Genomic DNA, 15,182 nt, shown 5'->3' with positions numbered 1-15,182 from the left:
TCCTTGATCCCTTTTTCAGAGACATTTTTTCCATTAGTAAATACATACATGCATAGACATCATCTCTAAGATATTTAAAAAAATTATTTTTGTCAGTCCTGAGGCTTGAACTTGGGGCTTGGACTCTGTCCCTGAGCCTGTCTGTGTTCAAGGCTAGTGCTCTACCACTCGAGCCATAGCATCACTTCTGGCTTTTTCTGTTTATGTGGTACTGAGGAATTGAACCCAGGGCTTCATGCTTGCCAGCAGGCACTCTACCACTGACCACATTCCCAGCCCCATCTCTCAGATTTTTTAAAGATAAGTTGTAACATTGTTCCATTGTGCATCTTGTTTTTTTTTTAAATATTTCATGGTGGTAATTCTTTGTATATAAGGAGCTTATCTGTCCCTTATGTTGTTATAAATTGTCAGCTATTTATAAAAATGCTGTTCTGAATAACCACATACTTATCTGTAGGCTGAGTTCCTACAAATGGAATTTCTGTGTCAAAGTCACATTTATTTGTAATTTAATATACAGTTATCAGGTGTGGGCTTCCCTTCTGAATTACGGTCTCACTAATATTATTTCTCATACCCTTATATAAGCATAAACATTTAACATAGTGTAGCCTATTATTGATTACACAAAAAATCAAGTTGTTTTTATGCAATATTTTAATTTTATCTTTTTTTATTGAATTTCTGATGTATTAGAAGCATAATATTTATTGAGTACTTAAAACATATATGATCTTGCCCAGGCACTGGTGGCTTATGCCTGTAATCCTAGCAACTCAGAAGGCTGAGATCTGAGGATCATGGTTTGAAGCTAGACTGGGCAGGAAAGTTCAGGAGACTCTTATCTCCAATTAATTTACGCGTACTGCACACACACATACATACACACAGATACAGAGAGAGAGAGAGAGAGAGAGAGAGAGAGAGTAGAGCTGTGGTTCAAGTGGTATAAAGCACTAGCCTTGAGCAAAGAAGCCCAGGGACAGCACATACACACTCTCTCTCTCCAACCATCTCTCTTCCTCTCTCTTCTTCTCTCCCTCTCTCCTCCGCCCCGTCTGTGGTGCTGTGACTCAAGTTCTTTGAAGCACTAGCCCAGGGACAGTACCCAGGCTCTGAGTTCAAACCTCAGGACTAGCATTCCCCCCTCAAAAAAAAAATGGTCCACATTCTGATTTTCACAAATATCACATAACGTAAAATAAGCACTTTATAACATAATGGTTATTTTATTATCAGTGACAGGTGCAAGTTTTGTGGTATTCAATGGTGCTCTGAAAACATCTTCAGGATTTCTTGCTAAGTCCAGCATAGTGGAAGGTATGAGCTTTATTTTTGAATGTTTTAATACAAAGGTGTTCTTTTAAAAATGTATTTGATGTTTGTAAAAGAATTATATATGTTATAAAGAATAGGGCCATAGACTTAGGTGAAATGAAGTTATCATCTAATCCAAGAATTACAGCATGACCCCAGAATTAACTACAAGACTTAATATTATGTTGAGTGTTATCTTGTTTAAAAAAATATTATTACTGGGCTGGGAAGGTGGCTCAGTGGTAGAGCGCTGGCTTTGCATACCTGAGGCCCTGGGTTTGATTCCTCAGCACCACATAAGCAAAAAGAAAAAAGCTGGAAGTGGCGCTGTGGCTCAAGTGGTAGAGTGCTAGCCTTGAGCTGAAGAGCTGAGGGACAGCGCCCAGGCCCAGAGTTCAGGCCCCACGACCGGACCCCCCCCCCCCAAAATATATATATTATTACTATAAAGGTGATGTACAGAGGAGTTGCAGTCACATAAGTCAGGTAATGAGTGCATTTTGTTTTGGACAGTGTCATTCCTTCTCTCACTGTCTTCAGTTATTCCCTTTCATCCCCACCCACAAATTGTATAGTTCATTTTCAACGTAGTGTCTAGTGGGGACCACTGTTGCATTTGTTCACCCTTTGTTCTACCATTTCTGTCCCACCTATTACCCTCCCCAAAGACAGATAAATGAATAAAACAAAAGGAAAAGAAAAACAACCAAAAAAAACCCCCTCTGTGCTGTGGCTAAAAGTGATAGAGCACTAGACTTGAGCTGAAGAGCTCAGGGACAGTCCCAGGCCCAGAGTTCAAGCCCCATGGCTGACAAAAAAATAGAAAGAAAGAATAAGTCTATTGGCATTCATACTTGTGTATGTATACATGGGATACACGTTCCAATTTTTTCTTATATTTCTAGGAGTGGAATTTCAGGGACAATTAATTAGTGACTACCTCTGCCAGAAACTGCTAAAATGTTTTATGAAGTGTTTAAAGCAATTGTTTGGTGTTTTTACCACTATTACAAACAATAGGGAAGTGGTGCTGTGGCTAAAAGTGATAGAGCACTAGACTCGAGCTGAAGAGCTCAGGGACAGTCCCAGGCCCAGAGTTCAAGCCCCATGGCTGACAAAAAAATAGAAAGAAAGAATAAGTCTATTGGCATTCATACTTGTGTATGTATACATGGGATACACGTTCCAATTTTTTCTTATATTTCTAGGAGTGGAATTTCAGGGACAATTAATTAGTGACTACCTCTGCCAGATACTGCTAAAATGTTTTATGAAGTGTTTAAAGCAATTTTCATTAACATTGATGTATAAGATTTTTTTATTGGTGTACATAGTCTCCAAACATGGTATGATCATACTATTAAATTTGTGTCAGTCAGTAGGTGTTTCCAAATTTGGTCATTATTGGCATATTTCTATTTATTAAGAAGTAGATCACCTCATTGTATTTATTACTATTATTATTATTCTTTGGTCAGTCATGGGGCCTGAACTCTGGGCCTGGGCACTGTCCCTCAGCTCTTCAGCTCAAGGCTAGCACCTTACCACTTGAGCCACAGAACCACTTCTGGCTTTTTCTGCTTATGTGGTCCTGAGGAATCGAACCCAGGGCCTTGTGCCTGCAAGGCAAGCACTCTACTGAGCCACCTTCCCAGCCCTGTATTTATTATTTTTGTTACATTATATTTTATTATTTATTAGGCACATACATAACTTTGAAATGCCTATTCCTAACATTTGCTCATTTTTCATCTGTTTGTATGTTTACTTATCTAGCTAACTTGTAATTGGTATAGTGTTAGACACTGTACATCTTTCACTTCCATTTTTTTTTTTGAGGGGGGGTCCGGTCGTGGGGCCTGAACTCTGGGCCTGGGCGCTGTCCCTTAGCTCTTTAGCTCTACCACTTGAGCCACAGCGCCACTTCCAGCTTTTTTCTTTTTGCTTATGTGGTACTGAGGAATCGAACCCAGGGCCTCATTCATGTAAGGCAAGCACTCTACCACTGAGCCACCTTCCCAGCCCCTCACTTCCATTTTTTAAGTTACATATAGTAATCCTGTAATCCTGTTTATTTGCTGTTCAGTGTTATATATATATATATATATATATATATATATATATATATATATATATATATATATATATATATATATATAAAATGTGTAATGATTAAATTGGCAATTAGTCTTCCATTTTCATAAAACCATTTCTTTGTATTGGAAAACTTCATATTCTTCTCTTATAGTTCTTTATGAAATATTTAATAAATTGTGCAAACTGTAGTCCCCTACAATAGAATGTAGTCCTCTATGTAACTGTATTTTGGTACGTCATTTAACATCTATATCTCCCTTCTACTATCTTTCTTTGTCTCTAGTAACTACTGTTTTATTCTCTACTTGTATGAAATCAGTTTTTTAGTTCCTACATGTAAACTGGAAACAATTTTTTTTTCTGGGTGTGGTATATTCACTTAACATAATGTCTCCCAGTTCCATCTATGTTGCTGCAAATGGCAGCATTTCATTCATTCTTCTGGGTGAATAGTACTCTGGTCTGTACACCACATCATCTTTACTCATTCATCTGTTGCTCTCAATGTATTTTAACAGTGAATTTTATGGCATAGGAATACAGACTGATATTTGGAAAAAGAAATGTAAAATGTAACTTTCCTTTTTAGATGGCTTAATGGTCCAAATAACTCCAGAAACCATGGATGCCTTGCGGCTTGCTCTACGAGAGCAAAAAGACTTTAAAATTACTTGTGGAAAAGTCGATGCAGTAGACTTGAGAGAATATGTGGATATATGCTGGGTAGATTCAGAAGAAAAAGGAAATAAAGGGTAGGAATTTTTATTAGTACAATGTAATTGATTTGATGGAAGGAGATGGATAAAAACTATGATATAACTAAATATTTCATGATTGAACATATATTTATGCCACTACTTTAAGTGCTTATATTCCATTTAATAAATATAGTCTGGTTTTTCAAAGATGTGTTTTCTTGGTCACGTTGCTATTAATTGGTGGCCAAATTGGGAAGGAACCAGTGTCAAAACATTTATTGAATAGCATTGTGGGCTTGACAAAAGTCAACATATTTTCCGCTATATGGTGTATTTTTTAATCAAATAATAATACCTTTTGGATGGGTGAATATGGACACTGGCAGTCTTGTAGATGATTACTGCTGTTCCTTCCACTTTTCAATTACCCATAGTCTTTCCCTTTTGGAGATTGCTGAGGGGTGGAACACAGAAGGAAGAGGTGGGTGGCTAATGCTGAAACATTCCAAAATAAATTTTTAAGTTGAGACAGTTTGTTTTTTGTTTTTTGTTTTGGTCAGTTGTGGGGCTTGAACTCTGGGCCTGAGCACTGTCCCTCAGCTCTTCAGCCAAAGGCTAGTGCTCTACCACTTGAGCCACAGTGCCACTTCTGGCTTTTTCTGTTTATGTGGTGCTGAGGAATTGAACCCATGGACTCATGTATGTAAGGCAAGCACTCTATAATTGAGTCACCTTCCCAGCCCTGAGGAGACAGTTTTTATGTTAGGATACTACTTAAGATATTTTAAACATAGGCTCTAATTGACTATATGAAAAAGAAGATATAATTTACTGATTAACAAAAATTACTTATACATTCAAGAAGTTGGGATAAGTGAAGTAGAGATTTAATTGTTTTGCCTATAATTGAGATATTTGTTATTTCAAGCTTTCATTTTCTTTCACCCATTCAAATCTGTTAATTTATTTTATAAAAAGTACTTTGTTAATAAAAGGATTACATTGTTTTATTTTGTAGTGTTACCAGTTCAGTGGATGGAATATCATTACAAGGATTTCCAAGTGAAAAAATAAAATTAGAAGCAGATTTTGAAACTGATGAGAAGATTTTAAAATGTACTGAGGTAAGGGGAAAAATTTTTTTTTTTAGTCTTGAGATTAAACTCAGGGCCTGGGCACTGTCCTGGAGCTCTTTTTATTCAAGGCCATTGCTCTACCACTTTGAGCCACACTCCACTTCCAGTTTTCTGGTAGTTAACTGGAAATAAGAGTCTCACAGACTTTCCTGCCTGGGCTGGCTTTGAACTACGATCCTAAGATCTCAGCCTGCTCAGTAGCTAGGATTACAGGCATGAGCCACCAGCACCTGGCATTCTTTTTTAATGTAGAGAGTACATAATTCTACCTTTGCATGTTTAACTACAGTTCATTACACTTCTTACTTTATACTTTGAGATGCAGATTTTCACCTATGTCTGTCTTTTACCCATCATGTTTGGATTTCAGCAGACTAACTTCAGGTTATCATCATGATGGTCCATTGCCATATTTGTTTGTACTGTAATATGTTATTTCACAATATTTTTATTTTACTCTTACAGTGAATAAAATGTTTTATTGACATCAGCTTATAATTAGTATTCTTTTTTTTTTTTCCCTGCTGGTCATGGGGCCTGAACTCTGGGCCTGGGCACTGCCCCTCAGCTCTTCAGCTCAAGGCTAGCTCTCTACCACTTGAGACATAGCACCACTTCCAGCTTTTTCTGCTTATGTGGTGCTGAGGAATCGAACCCAGGGCCTCATGCATGCAAGGCAAGCACTCTATCACTGAGCCACCTTCCCAGCCCCTATAATCAGTATTCTTATAAAAGTTATTTTTGCTTTTTTTTTTTTGGGGGGGGGGTCCGGTCATGGGGCCTGAGAACTGTCCCTCAGCTCTTCAGCTCAAGACTAGCGCCCTAGCTCTACCACTTGAGCCACAGCACCACTTCCGGCTTTTTTTTTTTGCTTATGTGGTGCTGAGGAATTGAACCCAGGGCCTCATACATGCAAGGCAAGCACTCTACCACTGAGCCACCTTCCCAGCCCTATTTTTGCTTCTTTTACTTTTTATTTTAATGTTCTGGGTTTAGGGCTTGAACCCAGGTTCTAGGTGCTGTTCTTGAGCTCTTTTGTTCAATGCTAGTGCTCTACCACTTGATCCTCAGCTCCACTTCTGGCTTTTTTTTGGTGATTAATTAGAGATAAGTGTCACAGACTTTTCTGCCCAGGCTAGCTTTGAATTCCAATTTTCAGATCTCAGCCTCTGGAGTAGTTAAGATTATAAACCTGAGCCACCAGTGCCTGGTGTGCTCACACCATGTTTTAAGAAAATAAGAGAATATGAAACTATAGAACTAAAGCCTCCCAATCCTTTATTCTCCCTCATTCAACTATCCTGTAATCAGGTAATCAGGTATTCTTTGTGATTTTATGTATGTGTAAGATAAAAGCTACAGTAAATATAGAAACAGTAGAATATTATCTTTGGTCTTAATTTCATATAGCTGTCCTTACAGGATGGGCTTTGTAAACTGAGATAACAAGAATTTCATTGATAACAAGTCAACTTTAAGTGAAAATAACTGAGCCTTTTTCATAATCTGCAATCTTTGGTTTATATAGAGTTAACTGTAGATATATATAGAGAGAGTTAAATTGTAGATATAGAATGTTCTCACTGTATTTGATGTCGGTATAATTTGTGCAGGGGAAGGGGAAAAACAAATCGTTTAAATAGGGATACAGGTGGACCCATTGCAACAATGAGATGTACAAGTCGTTATGTCAAAAACAAACTTTACAACTTTCGTGGGGGAGGATGGGGGGCAGGGAGGATTGGGTGGGGGAGTGGGGGGAGGATGGGAAGGGATGGGAAGGGGAAACAAAGGAGGAGGCTACAATGCTTGATAAGAAATGTACTCATTATCTTGCCCATGTAATTGTAACCCCTCTGTACAGTATTTTCACAATTAAAAAAAAATAAAAAAAAGAATGTTCTCAACTAATGATTTTCATGAAACATTGGAATTAAAATTTAACCAAAAGTAGCAGTTGGTACATTTAAAAAATTTTTTATTGTCCAAGTGATGTACAGAGGAGTTAGTTACATATGTAAGGTAGTAAGTACATTTCTTGTCAAACTTATTACCTCCTCTCCCATTTTTTCCCACTTTCCCTCCCCAAGACATATTGTCTTGTGAGTATCACTATTGCATTGGCTCGCCCTTGGTCCTTTGTCTCACCATTTTGTTGTTCCCCTTCCCTTCCCTAATTAAGATAAAGGTATATACAATACCCAGGGCACCAAAATCAACTGCAATGACAACAGGGGATAAACAATAGGAAAAAAAAAACCACAAAACAAAAAAGAAATCACATAATACATTAAAAACTACAAAAACAAAGAAAAACCTCTTGTTTCCATGTCATGGAGTTCATTTTGCTTAGCATCATCTTATATGGTCATATGTACATAGCTATTTAGCTATTCTGCTCATCTGCTAGGATTATCCTAGACAAATACTAATTATTACAAATGAGGAAACCATGGGATGTTTCTTTGGGCCTGGCTTACTTCACTTAATATGATCAATTGGGGTGCATTTTTAAGTTTCTTTTATTTTTAATCATGACTTGTTTCCCAATTAAATTCATTTTAGGTGATATACTTCCCAAAAGACCAGGATTTATCTACTTGTTATCAGTTTGCAAAAGAAATAGCCATGGCTTGTAGTGCTGCATTGTGCCCTCACCTGAAAACTCTTAAGGGGAATAGAATGAATAAGATTGCACTAAGAGTTTCCATTGACACTGATATGGTAAGGCGGATTTTGTGGTGTGATTTTGAAATGAATACACTGTATATTAAAATAATTAAAAGAGGGCTGGGAAGGTGGCTCAGTGGTAGAGCGCTTGCCTTGCATGCCTGAGGCCCTGGGTTTGATTCCTCAGCACCACATAAGCAAAAAGAAAAAAGCTGGAAGTGGCGCTGTGGCTCAAGTGGTAGAGCGCTAGCCTTGAGCTGAATTGCTGAGAGACAGCGCCCAGGCCCAGAGTTCAGGCCCCACGACCGGACCTCCCTCCCCCCCAAAAAATCAAAAGATATTTCTGTAACTTTTTGAGAAAAAGGGTCTTTTTTTTTTTTTTCTAAATGGTGCTGGGAATGGCACTGAGCTTCATCCCCAGCCTTTAACTAGAACTTAAGGACATAAAATATGTGCTAAACACTTCATATGTATTATCTCTGTTGATCTCCAAAACAGAATTTAGCCAATTTTTAAAATAAAAGGCCAGACAATAAATATTTTAGGCATTGCAGGTTGTTGTGTCTCTCTTACAATTCAACTCTGTCATTATAGTGGAAACAGCTATTGACCAATATGTAAAAGAAATGTGGCCAGTGAAATTATTTTACATATAGCAGGGTGTTCTGACCCATGGCTATCCTGCCTGATTAGTAATTTATTTATTTATTTATCTATTTATCTATTTACTTATTTATTCATTCATTCTTTTGGTCATGGGGCTTGAACTCTAGGCCTGGGTGCTGTCCCTGAGCTCTTCAGCTCAAGACTAATCCTCCTACCACTGAGCCAAAGTGCCACTTCGGCCTTTTCTTTTTATGTGGTGCTAAGGAATGGAATCCAGGTTCTCATGCATGCAAGGCAAGCACTCTACACGGAGCCACCTTCCCAGCCCTGATTAGTAGTTTTTTAAACTTACTTATTCTGACTAAATTCACATGATTTAAAATTTTAAAAGTTTGAAAGTATATATGTAAAAGGATCAGTGAACATTGCAGAAAACTACATTCTCAGTATATTCCTTTTTTTTTTCCGATTGTGGGGCTTGAACTCTGGGCCTGGGCGTTGTCCCTCAGCTCTTCAGCTCAAGGTGAGTGCCCTACCACTTGTGCCACAGCACCACTTCAGGTTTTCTGAGTGGTTTATTGGAGATAAGAGTTACATGGACTTTCCTGGTGGGGCTGACTTTGAACCCGGATCCTCAGATCTCAGCCTCCTGAGTAGCTAGGATTACAGGCTTGAGCCACCGGCGCCTGGTTGCATTCTCAGTATATTCTATGTAGATGTTAGAACCTTGTAGATGATAAGTCCAGACAATAAAGTAAATGGTACTAGTAGATATATATTTAAGGGTTGTTACCTTACATATAAGGTAACAACCCTTAACTCTCAACCCCACTTTACTTCCACCTTTCCTCAGCTCTCTATCCCTGATCAAGCTATCCACATTCAATATTCTTTATTATTTTATACATGTACAAAGCAAGTAGGTGTGTGTGCTTTTTTTTTTTTTTTTTTTTTTTTTGGGTCCAGTCGTGGGCCTGAACTCTGGGCCTGGGCGCTGTCCCTCAGCTCTTCAGCTCAAGACCAGCACTATACCACTTGAGCCATAGCGCCACTTCCGGCTTTTTTTTTTCTGCTTATGTGGTGCTGAGGAATCGAACCCAGGGCAAGCGCTCTACCACTGAGCCACCTTCCCAGCCCCTGTGTGTGTGCTTTTTATCTCACCTTTTATACTATTTTTACCATGCTTCCTTAATATGTCATAGATCTATTACTCATTAGGACATATTTTTTTAACAAGATCTTCATGCATTATATGGTGTATATTGTTAAAATTTAGATCGTCAACACAATATTTTGTTTTTGAAAAGTATGAGTACAGCCATAAGAAAAATTTCTAGGGGAATTGACAGATTCAAGTATGTACTCTATAGATAATATATTGTTCTAAACAGCAGTCATGCCAATATATTTCTGCAAATGCTGAGAGATCTTGCTCCTATGTCATGCATATGTGGGGGCTGGGAATCAAGCTCAGGGCCTCATACATGCTCTATCGCTAAGCTATATTCCTTAGCCCTAAAACTTTTGGACTTTGACAATTTTATAGGTAAAATATGATACCCCAATATTATCTTAACTTGTATTATTCTTAACAATGAATGATGCTCATCTTACAAGTAAAAGCTGTTTGTTTTTCTTTGAACTTGTGGTTCAAATCTGTTAGGTATATTTAATTTCTAACTGTTTCCAACATCTCGTAAAGACTTTCAAAGAAGATTCTCATTAGAGTGGTTAAAATACTGGCTTGTTTTTCTCCAGCTAAGATATATTACTGGAAAAAGGAAGTTTTGTTTTCAAAGCTCCCTTTCAAGAAAACTACTTGTAATTATTGGTTATTTGAGCAAGCATTGTTGATTTTTTTTTTTAGTCAAATAGAATTTTACCATCAATATCAAATTCTAATATTATCACATCTGAAATATGTTAAGTAAATTTTAAAAATATTATTTAAAGTAATTTTGATAATTATTCAAAGACCCAACCCTTCCATTATATTTATATATTACTTAAAAGAATAATATCTGCCAAAGGAACAAATATAATTTTTGTAGTAGATGGATAAAAGAAATAATGGAGCCGGGCACTGGTGGCTCACGCCTGTAATCCTAGCTACTGAGGAGCCTGAGATCTGAGGATCGAGGTTCAAAGCCAGCCCGGGCAGAAAAGTCCGTGAGACTCTTATCTCCAAAAAACCACTAGAAAACCGGAAGTGGCACTGTGGTTCAAGTGATAAAGTGCTCCCTTGAGCTGAAGAGCTGAGGGACAGCACCCAAGCCCAGAGTTCAAGGCCCACAACTGACAAAAAAAAAAAAAAGAATGGGAGAACATAGACTGTTTTTTTTTTTTTTTAAAAAATAAAGTGTCTAGTGTTTGTACTAACATGCCTAAACTAAATATTTTTAAATATTTTTTAAATACTTACATTTATATTCATCTGTAAAAGTAAACTAGATTGCTAATCTTCAGGGTCATCTTATCAAGATTTTCTTTTTCCCCAGGTTGAATTTCAGGCGGGATGTGAAGGCCACCTTCTGCCTCAGCATTATCTAAATGATCTTGACAGTGCCCTGATTCCTGTGATCCATGGCGGGACCTCCAGTTCTAGTTTACCATTAGAAATAGAACTGGTATTTTTCATTATAGAAAATCTTTTTTAGTGAAAGGATGTGTTATATTTTATATTTTGAACTGATCTGTTAAAACTATTTCTAGCACCACCTCTGAAATGCCACAATGTTAAAAAAAAAAAAAAAAAGTAAACATTTAATGACTGAAACATAAAAGCTTTGCTTTTTTAGGCAGAAATAATCTAAGAATTTAAGAGAATAACAGTTATTTCAGCTTTACATAATACAAGTACCTGAATGACACAGATTTCTTCTCACTTTAAGAAATATGTCTTATTTACTGTGTTAACTGTTAAGCCAAAGTATCTGCACTTAGTTATACCTCTTTACACCCAAGAGTGGTTTTAATGAAGGCGCTTTTCAGATGTAACCATATGAAGGAAATATCTGTTTTGTGTGTATGCCACTTAGAATACCAGTTTCTAAAGTCTGTTAAAAATCTGTTTCAATGGCACTGATCAGTTTGGAGATCTTAGACACAGTTCTTTGAATAAAGCCAATAATTTATTTGTATAAATGGAGTGGAAATCTACCTCCATGATTACATAAACTGTTTGGATTGGAGTCAGAGTTTTACATTTTTCCCTTAAATTATTATTATATATATATAGAAAGAGAGAGAAAGAGATAGAGGTAGGTAGATATAAAAACAAATATCATTTTTCTTGATTAAATGGTATTCATAAAATAATTGTGGGTGCTTCTGGATTTTATGATTCTATATTTAAGTATATTGTTTTTATAGTAACATATGATTTGAAATGTGTTTTATAAATGGTTAATAATTTATAAATAGGCAATATTTTTATATCACAGTGTATTAACTTTTTTCCTTCCTTTCAAAGTATACCACTGCATTTAACATTTCTAAGACTGACAATAGGCCAGAGATGATCCTTGAAATAGTTATTATGTAGCAATAAATGCAGCCTGAAACAGATTTTTTTACTTCCATGTTAATCCTTAGAAAGTTCTTGACAACTTTTTTCATCAACAATGTATGAAGTATACATTTTAATGAGCTAATTACTTTTACATATTTTAAATTCTTTGTATGGTAACTATTTTTTATACCAGGATATTTAAAATAAGTTAAAGACTATGTATTTGAGACTGTTACAGAGCTTTCCATATTACTTCAAGCAGCAAAAAGGAAAGAAAAAATGTGTATTGTATAAGTTATGTAAAATCTAATCATTACTTTGATGCCTTTTTTATTCTTATGTGAAATATATGTTTTGTATCATAAACACTCATTGCATATCTAAAGAAAAGGAAACTACTAACACTACATAGCCCTAATTAAAAAGCATCTAAAATTATAGATCAAATCAAGTCTATAACTCAGGATCAAAGGTCTCAAAATAGGAGAGACGAAGAATTTTAATCTCTTTGGGCATGTGGTCCCTGCTCAATCACATCTTTAGTACTAGCCAAATGCACATGTTGCCGAGTATTGTCTTCTGGTAATTGCTATTTCATAAACAATGTAAAATGTTGCTGGTATTAGTTAAATGGCAACATAATTTGTGAAATTTACTGAAATGATATAAAAAGTACATTTCAAACTCAGTTTATGTTTCTTTTATATAATGTCTGTTTACATGTTGGAAAGTGTTTTGTAGAGTAGGTGCACAATTTATGAACACTAAATTCTTTAAAGTAATCAAATAGATGAAGGCTTTTCTACAATGGGTTAACTTTGGATTCCTTTTCATAAAGCATCTATATTCAGTAACAGTTGGAATTGTGTACCTAAAGTTTGGTGGCACATGTTTAAACATTCTTGGTACATGGATATTTCTAAATGCATTTGTACTTACTTGAACATGTTCTTCCCATTGGTACTTGAAATACTAATTTTTTAAGGGTTAAGAAATAGAATGCCTTCTTGTAGTTCATCTAGATTGATCAGTTTTTAGTTGTATGCTTTTTCATACAACTAGCTTTCCCTGAATTTTGAAATATGAAGTAGAACATTGCCCCTTTGTTTTATATCTATATCCAACAAACTAGGGATGCATCTGTATGTGTGGTGTGTGCAGAGCAATTTGTTAGGTTTTGTTAGGAAAGGAATAAAAGCATTGCTTTGTCTCTTGGAGGTAATATATAGCAAATATATTTTATATAATATATAGTAAATATATTTAATTTTTTTGCTATACTAGAGATATGACTATGTGGTAACAAAACAATCCAGGAAGAGGCTGGCCATACCAATAAAAAATGACAACCTGGGATACTGTTAATAGTGGACACTAAACTTGTTTAGGTAAAAGTTGAGAATCTGAAAAGGAAGTAATATTGTAGAAAGACTGGACTTCTTTTTTTTTTTTGGCTAGTCCTAGGGCTTGAACTAAGGGCTAAGATGCTTTCACTGAGCTTCTTTTTCTCAAGGCTAGCACTCTACTACTGAGCCACAGCTCCACTTCTGGCTTTTTTTTTTTGAGTTGTTATTGAAGATAAGAGTCTCATGGCCGCGCGCTGGCCGGCTCACGCCTGTAATCCTAGCTACTCAGGAGGCTGAGATCTGAGGATCGCGGTTCAAAGCCAGCCCGGGCAGGAGAGACCGTGAGACTCCTATCTCCAATAAACCACCAGAAAACCGGAAGTGGCGCTGTAGCTCAAGTGGTAGAGCGCTCGCCTTGAGCTGAAGAGCTGAGTTACAGCGCCCAGGCCCAGAGTTCAAGCCCCACGGCCGACCAAAAAAAAAAAAGTCTCATGTACTTCCCCAGCTAGCTTCAAACTGTGATAATCAAATCTCAACCTCCTGAGTAGCTAGGATTACTGGCATAAGCTACCATACAAGCATAACATTGATAATGTGACCCAGGTTTTAAAGAATATATCTAGAAATAAAACAGAGGGCTGGGAAGGTGGCTCAGTGGTAGAGTGCTTGCCTTGCATGCCTGAGGCCCTGGGTTGGATTCCTCAGCACCACATAAGCAAAAAGAAAAAAGCCGGAAGTGGTGCTGTGGCTCAAGTGGTAGAGCACTAGCCTTGAGCTGAAGAGCTGAGGGACAGCACCCAGGCCCAGATTTCAGGCCCCACGACTGGACCAAAAAAAAAAAAATACTTGAGCTTGAGCAAAACAGAAACTTCCAGCTCATTCTAGGTTTTATTTTTTCTTTATGGTTTTTAAGAAATTGTTCATGTAATATATGTGTGTGTATTCATGATTCAGAAATTTTTTTTAATTTTAATTTTAATTTTTTGTGAACATACTATACAGAGGGGTTACAATTACATGGGCAAGATAATGAGTACATTTCTTATCAAGCATTGCAGCCTCCTCCTTTGTTTACCCTTCACATCCCTTCCCAGCCTCCCCCCGCCCCCCCACCCCCTCAGAAATTTTTTAAACAATGTTAAGTTTTACTTCTCATCTGTATGCATCTACCCTTATATTTCCCACTCCTTAGCCTCAATAGGTAGTCATTTTTATTTCCTAATATGCCAAGATTTAGGTGTAGTTTCAACAAATACATTATTTCTCCCTTCCTTTTACAAGCATACAATACATTGTTATTATGTTATTTACTATTATATAAGAAATTCTTTGAACTTTATGCCTGACTGAAATTTTGTTTCCTTTGAGAAACATTATCTCCCAATCTGTATCTCCTCCAATTCCCTATCAACTGTCACCAATTCAACCCCTGGAAACTACCATTTACTCTCTGCTTCTATGAGCTTAACTTCCTAGATTCTGCATGCCATGCAGTGTTTGTCTATCTGTGCCTTGTTATATCATCTACTGGCCACCAGGTTCATTCCTATATTGCGATGACAAGATTTCCTTTCCTTTTAGCCTGTAGCCTGAGTTACTATACTCAAACACCCCCTTCAGTTATGGCTACCAGATTCATTCCTATGTTATGATGGCAAGATTTCCTTTCCTTTTAGCCTGAGTTCACACACACACACACACACACACACACACACACACACACACACACACACACACACACACACACACACACACACACACACACACACACACACACACACACACACACACACACACA

The 15,182-nt window shown here is 36.9% G+C and overlaps 1 protein-coding gene across 2 annotated transcripts in view; it reads left to right on the top strand.

Annotated features, from left to right (window-relative positions):
- Positions 1-13,467, top strand: part of LOC138832925 (zinc finger FYVE domain-containing protein 16-like) — a 40,458-nt gene extending 26,991 nt beyond the window's left edge. For both annotated transcript variants that reach the window (XM_070031185.1, XM_070031184.1), the window contains exons 14-18: positions 1,243-1,323; positions 4,007-4,169; positions 5,134-5,239; positions 7,817-7,975; positions 11,026-13,467. In XM_070031185.1, coding sequence (XP_069887286.1) covers positions 1,243-1,323; positions 4,007-4,169; positions 5,134-5,239; positions 7,817-7,975; positions 11,026-11,184 — 668 coding nt within the window. In that variant the 3' untranslated portion in view covers positions 11,185-13,467. The remainder of the gene's footprint in view (positions 1-1,242; positions 1,324-4,006; positions 4,170-5,133; positions 5,240-7,816; positions 7,976-11,025) is intronic.
- The last annotated feature ends 1,715 nt before the right edge of the window (positions 13,468-15,182 follow it).

The sequence above is a fragment of the Dipodomys merriami genome, unplaced genomic scaffold (genome assembly GCF_024711535.1).
Source record: "Dipodomys merriami isolate MVZ:Mamm:240054 unplaced genomic scaffold, mDipMer1.0.p SCAF_20, whole genome shotgun sequence".
Taxonomy (NCBI): domain Eukaryota; kingdom Metazoa; phylum Chordata; class Mammalia; order Rodentia; family Heteromyidae; genus Dipodomys; species Dipodomys merriami.
Note: the sequence above shows the minus strand (reverse complement) of the source record. Positions and strands in the feature narration are given on the sequence as shown.